Source organism: Sander lucioperca, chromosome 15, assembly GCF_008315115.2.
Source record: "Sander lucioperca isolate FBNREF2018 chromosome 15, SLUC_FBN_1.2, whole genome shotgun sequence".
NCBI classification, from domain to species: domain Eukaryota; kingdom Metazoa; phylum Chordata; class Actinopteri; order Perciformes; family Percidae; genus Sander; species Sander lucioperca.
In genome coordinates, this window is record NC_050187.1 from 9,991,061 (window position 1) to 10,019,053 (window position 27,993).

The 27,993-nt window shown below is 42.2% G+C and overlaps 1 protein-coding gene across 1 annotated transcript in view; it reads right to left on the reverse strand.

Moving 5' to 3' along the window:
- Positions 1–27,993, reverse strand: part of LOC116039357 (adhesion G protein-coupled receptor A3) — a 204,280-nt gene that overhangs the window by 44,874 nt on the left and 131,413 nt on the right. The window contains exons 13-14 of the mRNA XM_031284117.2: positions 15,283–15,496; positions 14,591–14,799 (exon numbers count right to left, since the gene is read on the reverse strand). Coding sequence (XP_031139977.1) covers positions 14,591–14,799; positions 15,283–15,496 — 423 coding nt within the window. The remainder of the gene's footprint in view (positions 1–14,590; positions 14,800–15,282; positions 15,497–27,993) is intronic.

Genomic DNA, 27,993 nt, shown 5'->3' on the forward strand with positions numbered 1-27,993 from the left:
TTATTTTTGCCTGAGTCACGTCAGATAGATTGCAATGGTGGTTGTTAAACAATGAAGACAGCTCTCATGATCCCACGTTACTTCAAAACGTCGTCAAAAACTAATTTTGGACCCTATTATAGTACTATTTAATGCGAGAACTCAAATATGGAAATTACTTAAAATGTCCATCCCTAGAGGAATGTCATTAGTTTGGCAGGTATTTGATGCTAGAGGAAAAGTCAGGGGAAAGCCAAAGTCAGTAGTAGTCATAAACTGGGTGCTATGACTCGAAACAAAATGCTGCTAGATTCTGCAAAGCTACTTACAAAATTGGAATAAATTAGATACTGCTGATTAGTCTGGATCAACTGAAGTACATTTCCAGCCGTTCTCAATATCCCTTCGCTACGGGAAACAACAACAACCTTCGCGCTAGCAAGCTACACGCGGAAAATGGAAAAGGTTTTGAAGAACATTTGGTTTGTGCAACAAGGCAGGTCTGCTTGGTTCTTTCTGGGAATGATGATGTTTACGTCATTTACTAACTGGGATGGTTTGAGACCGATTGGTGGGATTGCTATGGACAAAATACACACAGCAAAGCAAATTACATTTAACCATGTATCCAGCTAAAAATGAAAAACTTACTACCTGAATGTTTTGCATATTGGTCTTTGTTAATAACAATGAGCAAAGAGCAATAAAAGATTCCGTAAGATATTTGTTAGCCTCGGGCTTTAGTGAATCAAGGGATCTTGCCAACCTGGAACCAAATCTAAAATGGCACTAGCCACCGGAACCCAACCTTAATTTCATGTTGAGATTTTTCACCGCAAACATTAGATTCAAGCCACAACCCTGCTACTCCATACTTGTGTTAGAAAACCTTTCATCGCCTCAGTCTGAGAACATGAATCAATAAAAATAAATCTGAGAGAAGATTGTTTTAAAATGTAGAGCAAAGGGACTGCAACCTCTTCAATAGGGTTTTGTCTTAAAGTGACTGGGTGAGCAAGCACATCATGTCTCTCATCGTCTTTGCTTGTGTGTGTGTGTGTGTGTGTGTGTGTGTGTGTGTGTGTGTGTGTGTGTGTGTGCGCATGAGAGGGAGAGATAGAGAGAGATGGTTTGTAGGTGTTGTCTGAGTGGGGTGACTCATCTCTTCCAATCGCTACACGACAGAGAATGCTCAATGGATGGGGCTCTATGTGTGCACATACACACGCACCAATAGTCATAGGCGTGGACAGAAGCGCACACAAGGGCAAATCTAAGCACATGAACACACACATGCCAGAAACACCTCTTACACACACTGCTCACGCTCTGTTCTCAGGTCCCTGAGATGGCATGCTGTTCAGCACACAGAGTGGGAGCATACATTACACAGGCCCGCACCTCGTTCCCTTGCAGGTCGATAGGTTGTACCAAAACATGCCATTTCTTTCCCCGTAACGATGGATGAGAATAGGGCAGCGCTCCACAGGTTCTGCTCTGTTAACACTCAAAGACATCGCGGCAGACAGGATGTACTTTAAACCCAGCCACTGCAAGCAGCACAATGCAAACTAAATGGATGCATTGCTCTCTGGCAATGGAGGTCTCAGTGGGAAAATAAGCATACGTTTGCCTGCGTGTGTGTGTGTGTGTGTGTGTGTGTGTGTGTGTGTTGCTGTCCATCATTTCCACGTGCCCTTTCTCTGTCTCCAGTACAAACCTCTAACAGCCCTTCGAAGTTGACTAGATAAAAAGCAACTGTGTAATGTTTGGCATTTGATGGCTCTTTTCTTAGCATCACCATAGAAACCACAATGCATGTTTGCAGTGATGGGGTCTTGCCACCACCTCTCTGAAAAGCCAACATAAACAACTTTATCAGGAAGTGTAACCAGTGCTGGACTGTTGCTGCCATGTTCTCGAACGGTGGCAGCATTTAGCCCCCAGGCACAGAGGTTTCTGCGAAAGAAGGGAGTGAGGGATGCTCTTGAATGAACGCAGTCAACCGTGCAAAGAATAAATGCATGGAGAATATGTTATGTAGTGCGTCTAACAGAAAACAGCTTGTAGTAGGGACAACTATAAAAAGCAGTGATAGGAGAGATAAGGAGATGAAGAGAACGTGTTGGAGACAGATGAAGAGAGAAGAACAGATTCAGCCCAGAAAGCTATCGTACTTCTAACTCCGATCTCTCCCTTGGCCTCTTTTCCCATCCGTCCATCCCCCAACCGCAATGCAATTTTCCTCCGTTTTTGATTACAGATTGCTTGCCGAGTGTTCTCAGCCCAGTTCCATTTTACCATCTGACAGTTGCGCTATCTGTGCCATTTAGACCTAAGTGCTAACGCACCATCTCCTCCACCAGCAATTTACATGTTTGCATCTCGTTTAGGGCCATTTGTAAGGCAAAGGCAAAGTGTCAGCACAGGGAAATAGGAAGGGAATTTCAGCAGCCAGATTAGTTTTCACCTTTGATACCAGAGCGCATCGCTCACCCAGCGATACAAAGGCTATGGATGGGTAATTCACTCTGGCATACATATTTTCAGACATTTCTTTACCCATATTGTCAAACACGCATGGCATGATGCATACACGGAGATAACACTTGAGGATACAATGCCACTCAACACTGAAGATAAACCCAATGGGGAAAGATTTCCTTTTAAAATAATCTCTACTGCCATCCATCAAACTAACGTGGTTGTGTTCTGCAGCATCAAGGAAAAGCTATCTAGACATCTTTCAAACTACCTTGCCACTACTCCAAACTGCCCACTGACCCCACCCAGACCGCACCTTGGACGTGGAACGATTTAAAGTACTGACATTGGACTTGTCATGGACTTTTTTCACTGGACTCTTTCCTTACACTAACTTAATTGGACTTCTTGCATCAGATTCAAGGTTTTTATGATCATATTGTTCAAATATTATCCCATTGTTGCATATTGTGTTTCTTCTGTATTACTTATACAATTGTCTGTTCATTTTTAATATCCATTATCCACCTACAGCAGCTGTTGCACACCCAGCTGTCCAAGGAAGAGGAATCTCTCTTTGAATAGACTCTCCTGAGATTTCTTCCTTTTTTTCCCTTCTGTGCTGAGGCTGTTTGAGGAGTTAATCCCCGTTGCTGTCTTGGGCCTGTAAAGCCCTGTGAGACATACTGTATATGTAATATTGGGCTATGCAAACAAATTGGACGTTTGACGCCTAATCTTACATGTTTCTTCCGTTTTTCTGCTTCAAACATTTTCATGGGCCAATTCATGGTCCAGAATGATAGCTACAGGCCTGTTGGTGTATGATCCATCCCCTTGTAAAGCTCCAAGTAGGCAAAATGGCCAGTTCCAATCCTCCTTCAAGGACAAGACTGGCATTAGGATGTGTTTTTCTCATTGTCAACAAATCCCATGAAAGACCACAATTAATCTATTTCCACAACTTGTCTGTGTCAGTCCCAAAGGTTAAGTGCAGGTTTTGTCACTTTATTCACTGCAAGTCCAAGCACAACTCTGTAGCACAAGTTTTTCAGTCTGTAAATTAAAAATACAGAACTATAGAGCAACTATAAACGTGGCTGGGGCATCTGTTAATTTCCTCTGCTTTCCGCCATCCTGTTAAAAACCTCTTCCTCTTCGGCTGTTTAAGTTTCCCTCATTTATGTGTTGTGCGGCACCTCGAGGATCCATGACGTAGCAACGCTGGGAGCAGGGAAATCTATTCAGAGCGCCTTGTTTAATTAATTAAAATTATCGATATTTGGTGCTAGCGTATTGATTATCGTATCACACGAAGGAGGACATCGATATATAGCCGTATCGATATTTTGTGTGATGTGTTTGAATAGTTTTGGGAAAACAATGGATCTATATGGCACAGAGAAATAAGCTACAGGCATATCAGGCTTTGGCTACACAGACATTACTTGTTAGAAGGATAAACACAGTTTTGTTTTTGTTCTTTTCATTGGATTTGTAGAAAAACGGAATACAATTGAACATCCCCAGCATTATCATTTAAGGCTGCTCCCTACTTGTTGCATGGTTCTTACTACTTTGTGGTCTTGTCCTATCAGAGAGCACAGATGCACGGTTGAACTGCTCTGTCTGTGGAATTGCCTGTGCCAGATAACATCGGGTGGTCTTGCAGTTCATGATTGGGTATGAAAAATTTGAAAATTGTGAACAACGGGTCTAATCTATCAAATCCTTGGCAGCCCCACTGTAGTCGACGAAGGAATATTTTCCTGCATGAAAACCTAAACTGTATGTATTGATATCACATCCTAAAAACATCAAATATGTGCGACCCCTGACTATAAATCTGAAGGGATCTTAATAAACCTTGCCTAAAGATATACCCCTTTCGCCTGTCATGTTATCGCTCCTCTCTTCAAATTAAGCAAGTCTCATTTTCTGCTGTCCTTATCTCCCCCCTAGGAGTGCACAGGGGGCCACATTGCATCAATAGCTACTCCCTAATTATAAGCCTAGCAACCAGCAGCAGCAGCAGCAGCAGCTCCATGCCCTTACAGCAGATTTTAAAAAGACGCAACCGCAGGGCAAGGCTGTACTCTCCTTGTATGCTGAGGAGAAGAATATGCTTTTACAAAGTGGTATGGTCATGAGGATAAACGTCAAAGGTCATGGTAATCATGATTGGTTGTGGCGGAAAAGGCCATGATGTATAATAAAACCACTTGCCAGAGCTTAATTTGTCCAAGTCTGTTATGAAAATGACTGTCGCCTTTAACCTTCGGCCGTTCCTGTTTTTGTGCTGATATACTTTTGCTAATCGGGACCTGGCGGCAGCAGCAGCAGTGAAATGGAGGGGCAGAGCAGAGGCGAGCATTCTGGGAGCTGCCGTCTTGGTTGACAACAGAGGTGGACATGCCAGCCAGCCAGCCAGCCACAGGATCACTTTCTACACTGCCCCAATAGAGGGAAAAATAAGCTCTTAATGTGTGTTGTCTAGACTGCCCAGCATTGTGCAAATGAGCTGCTGTCCGGTTCAGTTAAATGCAGCGCATGAATATTGCAACCCAACTGAAAGCCAGTGGCAGAAACTCAAACAGAGGCAGAGAGAGGGGAAGGACAGACAGAGAGAGAGAGAGCGGCTGTGTACACGGCATGCCCTCGTTTCAACCAAGCTGTCTCCAGGGTTCACAGAGGGTTGCACTGTCGACTAGGGAACAGCTGGTGAGAAAGAGCGGGGGGTGGGGGGGGGGACATTTGAACATGGACAGTTTCAGATCAGATGTGTCCTGTTTGGTCGAGACTGTGTGTACCGACAGCGTTCCAGGACATGAATCATGTATGTCAGATGGGCTCTTTCACATGCAAAAAGGACAAGCAGGACCTGTTTGATTTGAATCATGTGTGACTAATCATAAGACGGTGCAGTAGATGTATGCGAGTCCACACAGTATTGCTATAAAAAAAAAAAATCAAAGTGTTCATATCTCACTAATTGTTTGAGAAATAGTGTGCCAAAATGATCAACTTGAAAATCAAATCAAAAATGTGACTACATCATTATGTTTCATAAAGCCTGCTTGTAAAAAAAAAAAAAAAAAACATAGTTTCCCCTGCCATTTAATCAGTGACTGTATATAAACAACATCAAAACCATGAGACCATTCAATAGCCTATTAATTTTCTTTACGCAAACACACACACATTAAGTGCAACAACTGCTTCTGCTGCGAGCAGCACTATTATAATCTGTCATACACTTAGCTGGGACACATACATAAATTGAACATTAGGTTAAAGCAATGCAATCTGTATCCTGTGCTAAAAGAGGTATACACACTGCATTAAAAATAGAGCGTCCAATACAGAGCGTCAGTGAAAAAGGCCCAATAGCTACGTACTGGCTCACTCCAGCAATGCCAGGGCAAAACTGTTGATGTCGGAGAGAAATGGTGGTCTGTGAGCTCTGAACTCATTGGTCAGGGAGAAAACAATATGCATCACATGTCAGGTTATTAGCCAACAGCAATCTGTTTTGAGAGTGCAGCGGGGACTGCTGGATGAGCCAAACCTTTCCCCTTTCACACCACAGCAAGTCTGTAGATCAGAACAGCGGCAACAGAAGAATGTCTGCAGTGGGAATGTGGTTTCAGCGCACGCACGCACGCACGCACGCACGCACGCACGCACGCACGCACGCACGCACGCACGCACGCACGCACGCACGCACGCACGCACGCACGCACGCACGCACGCACGCACGCACACACACACACACACACACACACACACACACACACACACACACACAGCAATCCCCATGTGCTAAGGTAATCATGCCTGACATCAAATTTAAGTTAATGTTCACAAATGGAACATGAGTGCAAGTATTAAATATTAACCTAATCCAAACCTCCACTCATGTGCGGTAAGTTCACACAGCAGAGCACACCGCTAAGCCTGGGTGTAAGCGGTTGAGTCAGCGCCTGGTTAGAGGAGGCTGCATGGCTGCCTGATGGAGGTGGGTTAGTGCTCGTCTGGCAGCTGCCACGTTTGGAACAAATGCAAGTGAGGTAAAGGGTGAAAGGTGGCTGATGCTACATGGGCGGCAAATAAGTAGCATTTACTCTAAGACTTAGCTCAAGCTGCTTAATTATGACAAAGTTTAACACCAACACAAACAACACATTATGCATTACTGATTACTTATATCCTGTAAAGCTATGTGGTTGGTTAGTTTCAGTTAGATTTGTGGTTTACTCTCCATCCACAGAAAATCCTGTTTCACATTTATAAAATATTTATTATGTATAAAGAGGAGGCCTCTCTCATTTTCCCAACCTTCTTTATCCAAAATCAAGTTTAAGGGATAGTTCAACACTCAATCGCTGTCTCGCCGAGAGTTAAGAGCAATACATCTCTCCGTCTGTTTTGTTAAACATGAAACTAAAGCCAGCAGATGGTTAGCTTAGCTTAGCATAAACTGGAAACTGCTAGCCTGGCTCTGTCTGAAGGTAACAAAATCCATCTACCTGCAACTGATTAACACATATCTATATATAAATATTATTTCTCAGCCAGGAGCAGTGACTTTTCCTGGAGGCTTGTCGTTACAGCAAGGTTGCCAATTCACTCCTCTTCTCCAGAGACTCAGGCTACATCTACACTACTACGTTTTCATTTTTAAGCAGCATTTGGGACAAATACGATCTCCGTCCACACAAGAGTTTAAGCTCCAGTCGCAGAACTAATCTCCATCCATATTTACATGTCTGACAACACATATTGCATATTACATGACCATTCGTATACACCGGGCCTGCACATGCTGGTGTAAACAGCAAGCAGATTGTCTGACGTTACTCTGTGGTTGAAAATCATGGATGTAGAAGTTGAAATTATGGAAATACTTTGGAGAAAGAACAATAATGGCGAAAAGTAAGACCAGGGATTTATTAGTTTGGACCGACGGAGAGGTGGAACTGTTACTGTAAGGTATGGGAGGCTACTGAACCGATAAGACTGACTGACGTGCATCAGCGTTTTGAAAAGTCCCTGTTTGTGGCCGGGTTAGCTCAGTTGGTGGAGTGGACACACATATGTAGAGGTTTACTCCTCGACGCAGCGGCCGCGGGTTCGACTCTGGCCTGCGGCCCTTTGCTGCGTGTCATTCCCCCTCTCTTTCATGTCTTCACCTGTCCTATGGAAATAAAGGTCTAAAATGCCCGAAAAAATAATTTTAAGAAAAAAAAGAATCCAGAATACAAAGCGACCCCAGAATTTTCAAACCAATCATCCAAATGTCTCCGTCTTAGGAGCTCAGAAATGCCAGAGTAGTGTGGACACAAGAACTAAATGTAGCAAATTTGTTTTTATATTGGTTTTTAAACCAAAATGTAGTAGTGTCAATGTAGCCTAAGAGGTGCATATTGTATAGTGCCCTTTTAAATCAACTGTCAGCCAATACACAACCACAATGCATCAGCCCACTCTGTTGATATCACAGCCTGTCATCACCTCTTCCCTCTCCTCCTCCCACTACAATGCATATCAACAGAACATGCCAACACAACGCTGTGAGACGCTGCTGTATATCTGGTCATCGTCATTATAACTGTAAATCCCTTCATCTCCTTAAACACACACACCAAAGCTCCTTTAGCACGAAAATGTCTCAGAGATAGAAAAGTCCAGGGCATGAGGATAAAGTCAACCCCGCTGGAGCCAGAGCCAGCTTGTGGGCGAATGATGAAAACTGGCTTGTTGTCTCTTCATGTCCGCCTTGAGCAAGGATGTGGACAAAGGACTAATGAGGACACACAGCTCGGAGATTGCCATATGCTAAGAAAAAAATAGACAAATAAACAAGAAGAAACACTGTGTCTGAGCTACAGAAGATCTGAAAGTTCCCAAGAGGTTATTTTCAATTAGCAACACGTATCCTGCACAACTTACAGTGTGTGTATTAACCATAATTGCTCAACAAGAAAGCACCAAATGTGGAATGAATTTGAGTAAACAACTCCCTTTAAAGGATGTTTTTTAAAGAGCGCAATCACAATCAATTGGTGTTTCCTCTCCACTGAAGCACAGAAGGCTTTCTAATTTGATCTTCTCTACGTTATCTACCATCCCTTCTTCCTTCCTTCCCTCCAAGTTACTACCTCTTGAGTGACAATAAAAGGCATTGAGTAGGCAATAAACATGTTGCACCAAAAAAAAACAAAGTAAAGCTGATATGTTGTTTCTAACAGTCTGCTGCATTGTGTTCTTTTGTATGGGAGACAAGACCTCGTGGTCAGCTCTAGCAGTCAGCAGTCATGTCACACTGGTATGGAGCCTGCAGAAGGCTCAGCCAATCAGAACTAATGTATCAAGATGGGATCCGGTCTTGGTTGGTTTGGTTCAAGGCGGAGGCGCAGCAGCGAAGACAAGTGAGCTGTGGTCTGTTTGACGAGTTTAAAACAGCAGATACTCCTGAGACCACTCTCAGAATGAGAAGTGAGGTCAGTGGGCCTCATGTTAGAACATTTTCATATTTTCATAATATTGTATTACAAAAAGGCTATATCAGGCTGCCTGTTCTGCTCCATTTGCGAGCCAGATTTATTGAAGTCAGTAGTCTAGTATGGGGGACAGCTGTCGATGCCGTACCATGACAGAAATAAAAAAGCAATGGTTTGACATTAACCTTCCTGCTGTCCTTGGGTCAAATTTGACCCGTTTTCAAAGATTATATAACAGAAATTTGTTTTGTTTTTCATCCTAGTTGCCCAAAAATAACATGGATGGATAGTTCCTTAAAAAGCCCTTCACAAGTCATATTAAGAATCTGCTCACTACTTTTGGGTGTTTTATTCAATTTTATAGCATTATCCTGACTTAACAGTCCGTGATTATCCATAACAATATCCATAAACTGTCTGTGATTATCCATAAACATCCTCTGATCTTATTAGTCAAAATGATTCATAATTCCTGCTTTTTTGACACAAAAATTAGATATAATTTCATATAAATGAGGTTTATCAACTATAAATTCCAAAAATAAGTGTAAAACTAGGGGTAATAAGAAATAAAGAAGAATAATAATAAAAAAAATAAAATGCAAAAAACGTCAAAAAAAGTGTTCTAAAAACGTTGAAAAGCGACAAATATGTTTAAAAACGCTGCAACAAAAAACAGCAGCAACTAAAAGTTAACTTAAACTTAAAGTCTGGACCACTTGTGAATTTCTTCAATAAAACTGACTTAAGTAATTTAAGAGACAAAGTCTCAAAATACAACACACATGACATGACCTCGGTCTCTGTGCATAACGTAGTGTTTTTCCTGCAACGTTAGACAGCCAATCAAAAGCATTATTAGATCTTGGTACAAGCACGCTGCATGTTTATTGGCTCACTGATGCTGATGAGATTTACTCATTTGGTAATGAATGACGAGGCGTTTTTCAATACTTGATACTATGGAGGAAATTCGGTCGGTGCCTAAAAAGTATCGAAGTTCGGTCCCCAGCCCTAACTGTGCATAAGTACAATTCTGAGGTACTTGTACCTTGCTGGAGTATTTCCATGTTATGCTACTTCACAACATTCCTGAGGGAACTATTGTACTTTTAACTCCACTACATTCACTTGACAGCTCAAGTTAGTTATTTGTTCTTTTTTAAAATCAAGATTTTACTTAAAAAACACATGTTTAAATCTGTGGTTCCCAAACGTTTTGGCTTAAGACCCCTTACAGAACAGCATAGTGTAATTTTAGGCCACCTAAATGTGTATGAGTTGTTAGCAGTTCCATCAAAAGAGAAATTCCCTGACTAAACTTGTCAGTTGGATTCATTTAAATAACTGTTAAAGGCCCAAATGGGTAAAAGTATCCAGTATTATGAATGCAGGACTTTCACTTTTCAGGCTATTTTTTTTTACATTAAACCATGGTCTGGGTGAATACTTTTTCCATTTTGAATGGCTGCAGGGTGTCCATAAAAAAGTTATAAAGGACACCTACTAAAGGAGTTTCGGTTAAACTGACTGTTTACGGTTCTAAATTAACGCGCTACATTAAAGGTGCAGTAGGTAAGGGACAATAACATGGCTGGATAGCTAGCTTGTCTTGCTGGTAAACATACTGTCAAATTATATTTATTGATTGCAAACCATACACGTTATTGACTTTGAATCTTGCTAGCATAGCGTAGCTGTCTGAGCTGAAGGGTTCTATGAGCTGAGCGGACTATATAAATATCTCCCGTTGCTAAGCGTGATAAGTCGTATCTAAGGCCCGTCCAATTTACTGGAGCAGTGAACAACGTTTGAATTGCATAAGAACCTCATGCGTTGAGAAAGATTGTTCCTGGTATTAGTCAAACCCTCAGGTCTAGCCAAGGAAACGGAGTTATTGTTAGAAAAAACTTTAGATTTTATTGTAAAACGCATCCAAAATATAAATGAATGTTCTTAAAAAATTGTATATGGCAAGTGACCATGGTATAAGTAGGGTAATGCCCGACGAGGTGTCCATTGTCAGGAATTAATGGTGGACAGGAGAGGCCAGAACCGTCTGACGCGCAGTAAATAATTTAAATACGTCTTCCACCACTGGACTAATCTAACTCTTTTTCTCTCTCTTTATCTGCCTTTTTTATTCTATTCCCTGCAAACCATCATCACCAATACCCACTCCATCCACACTGTATGAGACTGTACCATGTTTAACTCACACCTGGTCTACTGTAACTGTGATGCAGATGTAAAGTATCACTAGAGGAGCCCTTCTGTTTCCAGGTATCCACTTCACTTCACATATTCATCACATTCTGTACAGTGTATGGGAATACATGTCTGAACAGCTCTTCCCTTATTGGACCATGGCCTTAGGGCCTTTGTTATGATTGGATACTTACAAAAAGCCAGCCACCCCCTCTGTGTGTCTCTCGTTCTAAAGGTCTGTTCCTGCATATTAAACAGTTTGATTGCAGCAAATCAAATGCAGGGACTTCTTCATCTACGTTATCTCCTCAATGAATACATAAATAAACAGAATTAGCCATTAAGAACATACAGTACACAGTGTGGATGCAGAACAGAGGTGTGTCTTTTGGAGGGGGTTAAAAGGGGGTTGAGGGGGGTGGGGGGGTGGGGGGGTTTGAGACTTCTCACTGAGATGAAGACAGATGATGAGTGATGCTGCATTGCTGTAAATGATTGAGTCAGCCCTCCCTTCAGACAGACACGAGGCTGCTGAGGAGGAGGTGGGACATAAGGAGGGAGACAGGGAACTGTCCCCGGTGCTGAAATCTGGAACGGCCACTTTTTAACAGCTTCAACTTTCAGCTCAGTGCAGGAAGAAGAAGAAGAACAAATCCTAAACAAACTACCTGACCCACATCTGAGACAATCTGTATCACTGAGTAACAGGTCAGTCATTGACCTGCCTTCTAATGCGAGAAAAACTAAAAGATGCATTTATTTACACCTTCTGAGCTTTCAAATCCACGGCAGGGAGAGTGTGAAAATACGCCTGAAAACAAAAGCTTTGCTGTTGAGTTTTTCCCCACACGTCCCACCCCAAGTCGGTTATTTGGCATTCTGATCACAAAGCCAGGGGAGGGAGATTCTCTACCATGTAATTCTTTCTGCGCCAAGTCAAAAAGATTCTCATTAAAGTACTTTCCTATATCCCAAACCTCAGTCCCCGGGGACAAATTGTATTGGTTTGTCATGCTATTTGGAGACTAATCATCTCCACACACACACACGCACACACGCACAGGCACATACGCACATGCCTCATGAGAACTGACTTTGAAAGGGTCTAGATCAACAGGAATTGGATATTGCATATTGAAATGCATGGTGCCTTTCAGGCATCTTACTACCCCCCCCACATATTCTTTGAAATGATTTTGGAATCTGTTGCACTGTTCATGTTTCAAAGCTGTCGTGCTTTGTGGCTAACCCTCTGACAGTTAGCTCATCACAGATGCACCATGAGATGGATTCTTACACTGTATATATTGCACACAGATTATCTAAGGAGGAAATCAGCTGTATCACTTAGAAGCAGGGCAGGTGATACAGCTAAATGAAATACTGACGAGACCGCTGAAATCAGGACACAAAGCATACTTTGCACTCAGAAAATGCTAAAACACAGCCACCTTTTGGATCATTGTCACAGCAGCTCAGATGTCAAACTTTGGTCGAATATAGAGACTTTGGTAACTTGTTACCATGATTTTCCTTCAGAACACCAAAGCAGCATTAATGTTATTTAAAGTGCACTCATTTGTAACTCGTGAGAGCTTCACTGATGGCTGGAAGCGCCTTAGTTGTGCATACTGTAAATAAAAAAAAAAAAAAAAATTCAACTTGCAGCCAGGCAGTAATAGGCAACTCCTCTCCATTTGACATGAAGAAATTATGCAACAGGTTTAGTACTTGCAGAAGCCTCCCTATACAATGCTGTAATGGTCATATACAGGAGAATGATGTCACAAGTCCGTAAATAAGGGTCCTTTTCTCGGGCACTGCAGAGACCAGGCGGGTGTGGTGACTGCATTAGTAGACGCGCAATCCCCGGCGCAAACGCTGGCATTAGAGCGTATGATGTGAATGTGAACATTCCTGTGACGGCTTTCCACCATCGCTATGACTGCCTTCTACTTGTCGGACGTGTGTTGAAGTTCAAATCATGAATCTGCTGCCAGGAATATTTGACAAATCTGCCGATTTCGCTTTATTCCGACAGCCACAAGGTGCCCATTGACGGTGCGCCTCCCCAAAAGCCCCGCGTTGGATAGAAAAATACATGCACAATGACAATCTGACATCTGCTCTCCATCTGACAACAGCTTAGTATTCTCCACAGACACCCCACTCTCTCCCCCAGAGCACCCCATGCCGTTTTTCTATGCCGCTTCCCCCCCCCCCCACAGCTGTATCCCACTCTTTCTCATTCCTATGCGGCTTTTTTTTTCTCCTCTCGAGCCACATTATTTCCACACACGAACAACGGAATTGAACAGCGGCTTCATAAAATATGCAGGTAAAAAGGCAACTCGGAAAGCTGCAACATCTCAAGCACAAACACTTTTCCATGTTCTACTGAGACACTGACCTCCCAGTCTAACGAATCCCACTCTTCGGTAAACATCCGGAGGATTTCTTTTCATCCAAAAAAAAAAAAAAAAGAAAAAAAAGAAGCGGACCAGGCAGGCGGCGCAGCGGCTCTATGGAGCGACTGGGCGATGCGATGCCATTGCGCTTTTGGTATTATCCTCATGAAATCAATTTGAACACGGGGACGTCGTCAGGAGAAGGAGAAGATGAGGAAGAGGAAGGAGAAGAAGGCATCTCGGCGGCGTCGAGACCAACTTGAGCGACACGGATGAACGACGCTATGGTTTACAGTCCAACATTTGGTTCTTGTTTGGGGTTTTTTTTTTTTTTTTTTTTGCTCGCCGATGGTTGCAACCAATTAGCACACCACATGCGCTCGGAGGCGAATAGCTCCTGACAAGGCGCTCCTTCTCTTGAGCCGATCTTCTATTGCTATGCTGTGCTGCTTTTTGGATGAAGAAAAAAAAAGGGTGGCAGACTATAGCTACAACACACGCAACTTCTCATTTCCAGGATATAGTGTGTGTGTGTGTGCGTGTGTGTGTGTGTGTGTGTGGGGGGGGGGGACGGGGGGGACGGACGACGGACGTTTAGCGTGGCGCATATCCTATTCCAAAGCCAATAAATCCCCGTGGCGCATTTGACAAATCCTTTTTCCCCATCTGCTGAGGAGCAACAATAAAAGACGCCTTTAAAGAAAAAGGTCCCTGCATCAAGTGCCTCTTAAAACACGTGACTCCCGTCTAGTCCATGGTGAAAAAAAGAAGATGCATTTGGTCCATTATAGGCCCTATAAACAGTGTTGTGTGTGTGTGTGTGTGTTTGTTTGTTTGTTTGTTTGTTTGTTTGTGTGTGTGTGTGTGTGTGTGTGTGTGTGTGTGTGTGTGTGTGTGTGTGTGTGTGTGTGTGTGTGTGCGTGTGTGTGTGTGTGGGGGGGGGGGAGGAGGCATGGCGGTTTGTTAAGAATGAATGACACTGGTATAGGCTACCACAAGACTACTCACCATTAGCACAGCAAAGTTATTATGATGGGTGCAATGAATGGTGGTCGTGTTGCCCCCGGAGCCTGTTATGTGGCAGCCCTCTGCCCTCCAGCCACCGTGTCCATCCAGCAGGTCAAAATCCCAATAGGCTGCGGTGGGGTCTACACCCAGTGCGAAGTGCCTGAGAGCAATAGTAACGGAGTGCACGGCGCTCCCGAGGCTGCACCCATCTGCAAGGAAGAGAAAAAAAAAGCCAAGACGTTCAATTAGTGAAACCAAGTGGAACGTCTGGAAGTGTAATATACAGTATGTGGCTAAAAAAAAAAAAGAACCCTGGACACGGGCGCGCACATTAACTCGCGCGACATTAACGTGTCAGGCTGTTACAGCAGTTGACACGCTGTTGTGTGGAGTGTTGTATATGAACTTTAATGTCATAATAGAAATAGAAATGCAGCAGTGAAGTGCAACATGCATGCAGCCATTTCAATTCATTTTAAATTCAATAAACAGTAGCAGAAAGTGATTGAGCTTTGATTATTATTATTTTTTTTTGGGCAACATGCATACTATGGCTGCGAAGCTGTTTCAACATGTTGCGCAGAACAAACTGATGGACTGCGTGTGTCTGTGTGTGTGTAAGCATGTCGGCAGTGTACAGTGCAGTTGCGTTGACATCACAGGCATGGTGATAAACATGGCTTTCCTCTTACCTAATTTGGTGAAAGCAACTGGTGTTGAAACGCTCCTACGCTTCCCATCGTCTGCGAGGTTGGACGAATTCCCCGTACAAGGGAAGAGTTTCCCATTGCGAAACACAATAAACTGCAGCTTGCAAGTGGAGTTATCAACAGATTGCAACGCAGCAGAGGAGGAGATAGGCGTACCAGCCAGCGGTAAATGGATTGAGGCGACTGCCACTGAGTTCTGCGGATGGAACAAAAAAAAAAAGAGAGGGAAATAAAAATTAAATAATGTCTCCGAGATGCGCAGGGAGGGTAAAAAAGAAACAAACTCCCATAGAAAAAGACTGACAAATTGCTTTCCTCTCCACGAGTGCAGGCGACCATAGACCACAAGTGACCATGAGAATGAGAATCACGTTTCAAGCGCTCTAGTGCGCCGATTTGGTCAGGCTCCCTGCCGCAGAGGTGGAAATGGTTCTTACCATTTCAGCTTGAGGGCACATCAACACTGCAGCTTGATTTAAAGAGACAACCGGTCTGACTTTATCTTCTTTTCACCAACTATAAACACGAAAAAAAGCACATCCCTGGTAACATTTTTTGGGGAAAAAAGGTTTTCTAGGCGAAAGGTAGAAGGTGTAGGCACTCGCCATCTTTGAGCACACGTGAATCCAAACTCATCTTGCAAACTTGCTTTTTTATTTCTGTAACTGCAAGCAAAACCCCTCCAGCCATACCCCCAAAAAATCCCATCGGAGTTGCATTCAATATCCACAATCCCTCTGGTCTGTCATGACTTGCAGCTAATCCTTTTGCACATTGAACAAGTGGCATGTTAGCAGGCAGGACTCAGGAGTCTATGCCCTTCGTGTCCCAAGAAAATCAGGAACCAGCCTTTTGGAGCTGCATGATATACAGCTGCAGGAACTTTGCCCACAGCTTTAGTGGATTGACACCCCTGGTGGACAGAAATGTTGTTCAAGGGTGTGTGGACCAGTGACTGGCTGCACTTATAGGACAGCACAGGCAGCACTTAACCCTGCCAAAAGATCAAGTTTAATAATAAAAAAGCCTCCAGAGTGGCACTGTCAGCATATAAGATTGCACACTCCACTCTATGCATCATAGCAGGTGACCAGAGGTGGAAGAAGTATTCAGATCCCTTACTTAAGTAAAAGTACTAATACCACACTGTAAAAAATACTCTGTTCCAAGTAAAAGTGCTTCATTGAAAATGTTACTTAAGTAAAAGTATGTAAGTATAATCAGGCAAATGCACTTAAAGTACTAAAAGTACTCAATGTAGAAAAATCCTTACATTTTAAGAGACTGACAATGATCAAAGCAGTTCTGTGTTTAATCGGCTAATCATTTCAGCCGTACTTTTAGACCATTATATTGTTGGGTAGTTTAATTTATAATAATAAATTGTATTTTGTAAACTACATGAAAAAATCTTAGTTTGTAAAGTAACTAGGAACTAAAGCTGTCAGAATAATGTAGTGGAGTAAAAAGTACAATATTTCTCTCTGAAATGTATCAGAGTAGAAGTAGAAAGTAGCATGGAAAGAAAAGACTCAAGTAAAGTACAAGTATCTCAAATATGTACCTAAGTACAGTACTTGAGTAAATGTACTTAGTTACATTCCACCACTGCAGGTGATATACCTGCACAGGCTACTATTAACTTGATATATCACACATAAACATAGAGAAGAGGAACCACAGTGTTCTTGCAAAGGCAAATAAATATATGATCTACACACATGATCTCAGTTGTAATTTATTCAGAAAAGTGCTCATCTTTTCCTTCAGCTGGTAGAAACACTCCAGTGCTTAAAACAGATAAATACCCTCTACATTGATGATTACACAGAAACTGTAAATTCAAAGATTATTTTCAATGTCTGTTAATTTGACGAATATTTTCTCGATTAATCGATTAGTTGTATGGTCTATGAACTGTCAGAAAATGGTGAAAAATGTCGATCGGTTTTTCCTAAAGCCCAAGATGACGTCCTCACATATCTTGTTTTGTCCACAGCTCATATAATACTCAGTTTACTCTCACAAAAGAGTGAAGAAAGTAGAAAATATTCAAATGTAACAAGCTGGAATTTTTAACTAATCGATTATCAGAATAGTTGGCTATTCATTTAGTAGTTGACAACTAATTGATTAATCAATTCATCTTTGCAGCTCTATCAACAACTGAGGTTATTAATACATTTCTGCGTGACGAACAGATTTCTAGGAAGAAGCAAAAACACTGTTCATCCAGTAAGGGACCCTAAATGGAGAATGACGCTAACGACGAGGCCGATGATGTGTTCGTAGCAAAGATAATGATTGTGTTACGCTACGGCTCGCTCTCCAAATGAAGTCTTGTTTTGTCTGGCTTTCAATCACGTCACCCCACAGTGTGAGGGGATCAGCGCTTTGAGCCTAGAGGGGAGGGAAGCTTTCTGCCCAAGATGAATGTGCATGCACATAAAGTGCCCTTACAGTTAATGGGGAGCTGCTTAGTCAGACGTTGAGCCCAATCAATGTCCAGAAGAAAGATGGCCACATTTCTTAATCAAGTTAAACAAGAGCTCCTTTGTCCATTCATACTGTATGTGTCTTATGCTGGCTATTTGCTGCTGCCTTTTATTATCCTGGAAAATAATAGGTGACAAGGACAACAAATTCTCCAAACCATACAACCATAGGCGTAGATCCCCCCCCAAACAAATAAATAAAAAATATGTAGAAGAAGTATATTTGTCCCCCTCAAAAATATGAAAAAAAGTGAAATGATAACTGTTCAGGAGGCTCAAAGCAATAACTGTGTCTACTTTGCAACATTAGGAGGGTTAAAGAACACAACAGGAGCATGAAAAATAAAGATGTGATTTCTTGTGATTCCATGTCTTTTATGTAGATTTAAACTTTGAAGCTTATGGCGGTTATACTTGAAGGTATCTACATAAAAGTGGCATGACACTTCACGTCATGAACGTGTCATAAACATTATAAACAAGTCATAAACGTTTATGACATAACACTTCTTTTAGTAAGTGTCATTCGATTTTTGTCATGAAAAGTTATGGTTAGGGTTAGATGGATGGGTGCTGCGAGGGGCACGGGCACAAGGGGACCATTGGTGTGAATAAAACACTTAAAAACCTCCTTAAAAAACCAGGTTTAGTTATATAAAAGCTGTTTAAAAGAAGGCCAGATATTAAAAGTAGGTTAAAAGAACCACTGGACAGGACGGACAGCGGGAGATTACAACTTTAAATAACAGGTCACCTCCACACCTGCCCTGGTCTCTCTCCTAGAGACATTACAATATAAATAAGTAAAATAAATAAATAATAATAAAAAAAAAAATATATATATACATATATATATATATATATATATAGAGTTGTGTAAATAAATAGCCCGGTGTCGCAAAACAAAAGAAATTCTATCCCAATATTATATATATATATATATATATATATATATATATATATATATAGAGTTGTGTAAATAAATAGCCCGGTGTCGCAAAACAAAAGAAATTCTATCCCAATATTAAAGACATATTATTTAACCTCAAAAATTAAAATAAAAACATATAAAGGGTCTAAAATACTGTCTGAATTACTTGCCCTTGAGGTTAAAAAATATACACATACCATTAAAAATTAGTAACAAGTGCTGTGTTTAAAAGTGCTTTAAAAAGTAAAAAGTGCCACACAATAAATAACCATAAATAATTTAAAATACATCATAGAATAAAACCACACTGTTAGTAAAATGCATAAAACCAATGGCATGTGTATTATCATGTTAAAATCTTGAGGCAAGTAATTCAATTTGTAATAATAATAAATGTTAGCAATAAAGACAGAAGCACAATCAAATTATAAAAATATAGGGTTAGGGTTAGGGTTCACATGTCATGACAGTGTCATGTGTTCATGACAGTGTCATGTGTTCATGACAGTTATGTAGATACCTTCAAGTAAAGTGTTACCCTTATGGCTTTACCGAGGTCTCATTCTCTAACAGATTTGTTTTTCATGTACATGATTCATAAAAAAAACATCCCGAAACGTGTGATGTTTTGAATATGCATAAAGTTTTGAACAATACAGAATAATAATAATTCCCTTTACATAAATAAAGACATAAAGACATACAAAAACCTACCCCCTTGAATAGGACGATATAGGTTGTTTATTCTTACCCTCTAAAACGACCAACAGGAGCGTTTTCCATCCTTGTATCTAAACGTAACGGTGGCGGTTACCAACATATCGTTAACGTAATGAAGCGGTGGTCGCAGTTTGGTTAGGTTTAGGAACAAAACCTACTTGCTTAAATTTAGTAAAAGATCATGGCTTGGGTTAGAATCATCTGTTAAGTTACTTAACTTCCAGGTAACGCATGTAAAGGAGAATGTGATGTAGCTCCGTTTGTTCCGTTAAGTGAAAAACAAAACTTGCCGTTGACTTTTATTTTCAAATGGGACACGAACCGCTGTCGTCTGAGTGTTTGTTTGACCTATCCACAACCCCAACCTAACTCCTTATGCCAAATTTGGCGCTCTATACCCTTATTTTCCACTGGGCGCGTCTGCGTTCCGGATGCATGCATGAAGCAGCTCTCCGATCCGCTCCTGTAAAGATACGTGACAGGTCTATTTTCACGCGAGCAGCGCGGCGTTTGGACAACCGGGCAGCAAGTGAAACAGCGAGAGTATCCAGTCAATTTACCCAAACACTGCCCCCCCCCCCACCCCACCCCAATATCGTATATGTCTCCTCTTCAACACCACTGACGATGAGAGATTCACCTTGGAGGTAGAAAAACACAATAGATAGATAGATAGATAGATACTTTATTCATCCTGAGGGAAATATTAGGCATCCAGTAGCTTCTAGACAACCATAACACAACAAACACACATACATAAAAATCACTCAGAAATTTAAAGAGTTATAAAAGGTTATAAAAATCACTTTAAAGAGTTAAAGGTGCTATGGTAGAGTGTGTGCAATGGTGGTAGTGCAAAAGAGAACAGTGCAGGGATTGAACAGTACAATAGCTTATTATTAAATATTAACTATGACTATGAAAATACAAGAATGTAAACACAATAGAATTAGAATTGCTTGACAAATTTATATACGTTAAGAACAATATATAACAGTAAATAAGTTATAAGATGTAGATGTTATGACCACAGTCCAGATTGTGTAGGAGGGCTAATATAGTCTATAAGAGTTTAACTGTAGGAGTGCTTGGAGTGGAAGGTAGATACTAGCTTAATAAACACGTGATTGTTCTGGAAAGTACTTAGTAGAGTAAAATCTGCGAGTCGGGCAGGAAGACGCTTCGCTTCTGAGACGCTCCCGGTGTGGCGGAGGACGGAACAAAACCGGAACGCAGCACAGACGTGCCCAATGGAAAATGGGGGTTATACTTTGTCACCTTACTTCCTGCTTTGCTCCCGTAACAATCAGGAGAGGGCGCCGCCACTATAAACGGAAATATGAGTCGTGATTGCTGTTTAAACAAACAACTTGTGGGAGCGTTTTTCGGGGTAGGGCAGTCTCAGACGGCGTGCTTGAGCACAAGTCCTTTACATTACACCCTGCGTGTGTGAGGAGTCAGTGGTGATTTTACAGCATTGGGTTTGTTCTCCATTAGTTTCTGCATTGAATCACTCTTGAAAGGCTATTGATTTCCATCCTGCGGTGTGCGTATGCGTGTGGGGAGGAAGAAAGACAGAGAATCCTTGCCTTGATATTTATGTTGCATCAGTTCCTTTCTCCAAACAGCTCAAGCTTGGCAGTCTGTTTCCAAGACATTATGGGATACAGACATCAGAGACAGAGGCGGAGAAGGATTTGAGCCTCGGTGACCATCGAGACACGGGTAGTTAAACACAGGGCAGGCTCGCTATCCGAGGGGTCCCTTTCTCAACCGGCGAACACAGATGCCAGGTGACCTCCATCCCTCGGGGGGGGGGATGTTTTCAAGGCGTACAACTCACAAAAAGAAATCTTATCTCGTATACTTGTCTCCTCATCTATGTCCACATCTTTTATCCTATTTTATGTAGCGTTTCAAAGGGATTTACAGCCCAGAGGGTGTGCTATAAGCCACGGCAAAAGGCGCAAGGTCCTGTTCTAAGCGACAATCTATGTTCCTCCTGAGCAAACTAAACGGCTACATTTCCTCAACCCCAACGCCACCGGGGACTCTACACATCAGCGTTGATTTAGCTGGTTGTACCTCAGCCGTGTGACCTTCCTCCAAGCCCCTCCCTTCCCAACGGGGACGCATGGTGTAGCCTTAGTAACCATAATCACACACTGCTCTCTGTCTCGCGCTCTAGCCTCGGGATCCTTCTCCTTCTCCTTTTTTTCACTTCTTTTCCTTACAGAGGGCATCCAGGTGAATGTCAGCTCCTATTTCAGGCTGTTCGCTTTCCTCCACCTCCCTCCTTCCCTCCTTCCGTCCCTCCCTCCCTCCCTCCCCCACCTAGCCCTTGATGCACGGGCCCTGCTCGATAGAACCACAAAGCTGCAAAACAGCCTGCAGGGCGAAACACGACAGCGCTGTTTGACCCGGGGCAGCCACCAAATCACAGCACAAACATCACGCTTAAACACGGCTCCTCGACATCACAAGGGGGGTGGGGGGGATTATTGTCGCCGTGTGTTTAAGACAAAGAGGTGAAAATTTAGAGCCAGCAACTGTGTTTAAAAAAAAAAAAAAAAGAAGCATAATCCAAAATTAGCAAAAGCTACAGCTCTGTGCCTTTGTAGATATATCTGTGGCAGAGATAATTTTATTTATTTGCGCAGGCGGCAACTTGAAAATGAACTATAAATGAAATGAATTTAGCTCAAAGGGCAGCCCGCTGAGCTCGGCCCCGGCCGAGAAGAACTGCTGACGAGCACGATGGGAGATTTGCATAATTTTTTCGTGCGTTATCATTGGCAGTCCTGTCAGCGCAGACGTGGTCAAAGACACGGTGACCATGACAAATAGGTAGACATCAGGAAACTTCAGGGGGTTCATTTCCACCCATAATGTTTCAGAGTTTGACAATAAATCACAGTTTGCTCACAAGCAACATTTAGTGAGACCATCCTCTGCTGGAGCTGCTTTCCAGGTTTGTATTTGTGTTGCCTGACATTAAAAATACAACCAAAGGAAACAGAATTCTACAAAAGCGATTGCCATGGTAGCAGCTTGAAAGGCGTTTTTTTTTTCTTCTCTTGAGCATTATTATGTTGTAGTGTTGTTAGCACTGCTTATCAAGAGAAATTAAACACATTCCCATACGGTTGCCATGCCAACAGGCGTCTGTTTCTTCCAGATGGGTGGTGTTGGTTGAGGGAGGGGGGGCATTTGGGCAGATTTGAAGCAGGAAATCAGGCTCTTTGCTTCAGCTGTCAGCTACACTCTCCTCAGTCAGCTCTGACTCAAGCTGTCACATCACAGGGCTGGGTCTTAACAAAAACCTTCAAGAGGCTGCAACAGATGGACAACATTGTTTGATTAAAAAGGCATTGTGGATTATACATGAATGAATGGATTGTGTGTAAAAAGCATAACTAACATATTAGCTGCAGGGCGATTAATAATGAGCCAAAAAAAAAGGGGCCAACTCTTTGAGACGAAACAGATCTTAGAAGGGACATGTATTAGCATTAATTAATGCAAATACATGTCTCTCTACAGAACCTCCATTGTCAGCGTCCTCCGTATCCAGAAATGTGTTGTGAGAGTTACTCATCAGTCTGCCGATGCTACATCAGTGTAGCCTACATGCCCATTATCGGTGAAGGCAAAGATGACTGTGACTCAGTGCAGAATGTCTTTTGAAAGCACACATTTTCATGCCACTGTGTAATGATAAGAAACAATTTTGGGCAAACGAAAGAAAAAGCTATCTTTTTTTCATTCCTCTGAGTCATCTACCATCTATTCTTACAGGATCAGTTCACCCAAATCACAACATATTTTAACTTGTTAGTATCTGGTGGTATCACATAGTGTCTGTTTAATGTGCAGAGATTTGAAGATATCCACCTATGAATCTTGAGATGCAACTAGTTCTTGGAGAAAGAGAGAGTGGTCCATAGTGAGGTCTGTCCATCTCTTACATCTTTGATCATTGTGACAAATGTTAACGTCAAGCTGGATTCATACTTGAAGCAAAGAGTTCACAGCAGTCCAAGGTTTTATTTTATATATTTAGTTCAGCCTCTGATTTAACCTGTTGATAGCACCATGGTAACACTAGACTGATGCATATGCGTAACATGCTTTAATTATGTTTCCCCACAGGTTTACTTTCCTTCATGTACTTTGTGATAGGGAGTGATAGTGCGCTGCACATACAGACATGACTGGAGTTACAGGTAATAAATTCCATTTCGCCTCGTCTCATTACTGAGACGACTGGCATGCAATCGGCGTACATTTTCGAGGACATGCAGATCAATTCTGGCATAGCTACTGTGGCTATGTGGGTAAGCTGTGTAACCCTATAAATTCATAACAACTACCAACACAGTCTCCTTTTCTTCTTATCTGGCTAACACTGTAGCCCGGTGGGGGTTTCTCAAAACCTGGAGAAATGAAAACCAAAACTACTATATGGGGTATTTGAGAGAATATGTTGCTTTGTATTTTGGATAAGTCAATCCTTTAATAGAATTCAACCTTTATTGTCTTTGAGGGGACATTTGACTTCATCATTGATCTTTAATTCCAACATGACATCATGACTTCGTGTAAACATACTCGCCAAGCCAAGTGGCGTGTTATGTATACGCAATTATAGCTATCCGCGTGGGATGTCTACGCTGTATAAAGCGGACGTAAACATACACGCCACTTGCCGTGTTATCGCCACTTGCCGTGTTATCGCCACTTGCCGTGTTATCGCGAGAGGAAAGCGATGGTTGAGTTTAGGACATGTGACATGCGGTTGGGTTTAGGAAAAGAAGAACCGGTTGGGATTTAGGAAAAGAAGAACGGGGTTAGAAGAAACCAACGGTTGGGTTTAGGAAACGTGACACGGGGGACACGATCCCCGGTCTCCTGGGTGAAAGTCCTGGGGCTTACCCATCCACCACCCCGACCAACCTCCCTACGCAGATTTTCGCCCTTTCATACTATTCGCTACGGTGTAACTTCACACGCTATCGCAAGGTAATGTAAGTCAATGGAGGGCAAACGGTGTTGATAAACACGCTGAAAAGCCTGATAACACGCCAATAATGGCATACGAATTGGCGTGTCATACATACGCCATGTCATGAGATCAGTCTGTCAATTCAGTCAAATTCCAGTTGAGTTGAAGCACTGACTTCCGAGGATGGTGTCTCGGAGACTGGGAAGCTTTGGCTTAGAAGATATGAGCACTTCATAATATTCCAAAAGTGTTTTTAGAAAGCTCCTCACTGTGTGCAATCATTACTGAAAACATGGCATCTGTGTCTCTATTCTCGCAGTGTTAATGAGCAGACAAAGTAAAGGTTTGGATGCATCATTAAGTAAATAACATTCATATTCTTGGCCATTCGAGGTAAAGAAACGGCTCACCAGCAAGCGCATACAGAGAGAGAGAGCCAATACCAAAAACCCTTTTATATATTCATGTATTCATTCACTCGCTAAAACCATTCATTACCTGTTTATTCACCAACATGGCCACTCTGAATACTGCTGAACGAGCTATAATTGGCCTGTTTTCGAATAAGACTGAGTTGGCCCAACTGGAATAGAACAAGAAAAAGGACTGCAACCGGTCCATAACAATATACCTTTTTATCATAGGCTGAGAAAGGATTTCAGACAGACACGCACGCAGGCACGCACGCACGCACACACACACACACACACACACACACACACACAGTCGTGTGGTCCTTTTGGAGTCGGTCCAGGTCGTGTTTTACGATCACCACATTTTCTCTCCCACGCTCACGCTTCTCAACTTTGATTCAGCTGCAGGGCAGGGAGACAGGATTAATGGGCGGTCATTTGGTGCAGCGATAACAGTTGGCTATCACACAAAGTGGGTGTGCGAGCACTGCCCGAGAGGTGAAACACAGTCATAACTTCGGATTAGGCCGCAGGGATAAACCTATGAGCTCCCCTTCATTCAGTGTATGTAAGAGTTCTGTTATTTTCCAATTGCTGCGTTCACTTATTTTGGGTCATTGTCCAATCCAATGGAGAAAAAGACAACACATTGATAGCATCATGGTCATGCTGAGCCACTAATTCATTCATCAATAGATTTCTCACTTCTGTTGTCAGCTGATGTTATTTCAGACACACTCCAATTAGAAGCAGCTGTACTGCGCCAATATCAAATGTCACAACTCGTCCGTCCCTCGCTGTGCTGTCAGGACTGGAGATTTAACGAGAGAGTGTGTATTCCACTCCAACAACGCGATTAAAGTAGATCTCCATTTGAGGAGAGAGGGGGGTAGAACAATTGCGGTCTCTTTGGGCCTTTTCAGATTGTAATTTGAGATTCGGCTCGGAGGTGAAATGAATGTGAACTGATGTGTGTGTGTGTGTGTGTGTGTGTGTGTGTGTGTGTGTGTGTGTGTGTGTGTGTGCTTCGCAGATTGAATCATTCAATTACTTTGCAGTCGCTATTTGATTTTAGGCCGTGTGTGGTGTTTATGACAATCTCTCAATTTTGGCAAGCCAAGGCCAAGTATTGAGCTCATAAATGTATGCCATCAAACTGTCTGAGGGGGAAAAAAGGTGAACTCGATAAATTAACTGGAATGAAATAATTATGCTGCGGAGTGTAACCCTAACACAAACACATGGAGATTGGAGATGTGTCTATGTTGTCTCCTCTCCGTGATGTATAGTGTGTATTAACTGATAGTACTAACCATTGAGATATGTTGGCCCATAGTGCCTTCTCCCATATTTGATTCAGCAGCAAGAAAGCTGTGAGAACTGTTTAAGTGTCTCCATGGTAACCTGTCTGTAAAATGGAGTGACTTAACAATTTCGTGGCAGAGAAGGCGGCTAGGGGGCGATTCATGCTTTAAGTACCTTTACGTCAACACGGGTAGACATGAATATGCATGACTGTGGGGAGCTGGGCTCCATTCATCAGAAAAACCATCATGTCCAACATGCTACAGAGAGATGGCTGGCTGTAGACCTCCACTTGGGAACATGATTAACCACTCTGTCAATCTCTTCTTCAGAAGAGATCAAACTGTTAAGATTTTAAAGATTCTTTAAAAAAAAAAGCAGAAGTAATTAAATTTTTATACATGATTTGATCAACCCCCAGGAACGTGTAGATTTTCTTGTGAGCTTGATGATGCAAGATAAGGAGTGGCCTGAGAGCTGCTCATTGATGATAATTCAACAGCAGGCTGTATAGGATTTCACCGACACAGTGGTGTGTCGTCCCTCGCATTGCACCTACACACACACACACGCACACGCACACACACACGCACACACACACACACCTGCTGTTGTGTAAATGAATGAGACGCTAGAGGCATCGTCGCTGTCTGCATAGACAAATCACGCTGAGGAGAAAGAACAAAAGCTTTGGAGGTGAATCACCCCCATGCACGCACACACACACACACACACACACACCTAAACAGCATAACGGAACTTCTACGGTCCCATCATTGTGGTAGATGATGCAACAAGCTGACTGCTTCCAGCTGAAGCCTGCAGCAGGGAGGCGGCCACCAATCAAGACACACACACACACACACACACACACACACACACACACACACACACACACACACACACACACACACACCCACACGCACACCTTTCAGCCAGGACAATGAAATTCACCGCTCAGCGCTGTGTGTAAAGGCAAAGGCTACACTGAGAACATTACATGGCGAATCACGATAAAAGCCTTCACACTATAATGACGTTAACAACATGGTAGTGCTACATGCATAATGTTAATTGTCATTAATAGAGCCATTTTGTTAACCAGCACAGCAATTTCAAATGTGAATTTTTCACATATTCATAGCTTGAATGTATTTAAGCTACCATTAGCATTGTCTAGAGATGTGATTGTCTTCAGTGGCCTGTTCTCTCATTTTGCATTTAGCTTCTTGCCTGGATAATGCCTATGGGCATTGTCAGGGCAAATCTAACGGATCTGGGAAGGAAATTAAAGCACAGAAAAGGGGAGAAGGAAAGTGCTGTGTATTTATGGCCTCCTTTTACCATATTAATCCCTTCCTACTAATCCTTCAGCTGCACCAAATAAAACTGTAATGGCTTTGGTGGTCATCTTTCTCTAATCAGGCTGATTATGAGCTCACTGGGTGAAAATGACAAACCCAGGCCAGTGCTTTGTTTATTACGCTCCTCTATTGTTTGTCTCTGTGTGCTCAAGAAAAGTATTTGCACCAAGCGTCTCAGTTAAAAGGTTGCATTAATCAGTTTCTGGACATGGATGTGTGTAACAGTGTGAATGTGATGCATAACAAGTCAGAAAAACAAGAATAAGTAAATAATAATATAATTATTAAAATTCTAGCCTCAACATTTTTTAAAGTCAACAAAGGTTGTGTTTGTTTCTCACAATCCTTGCTGGAAACATATTATTTACTTATCTACAGCTAAAAGGATATAACATCGAAAAGTTTAGACTTTTAAATGTTGCAAAAAAAGTGAAATTCGTTGAAACTTCTCCGTCTTAAT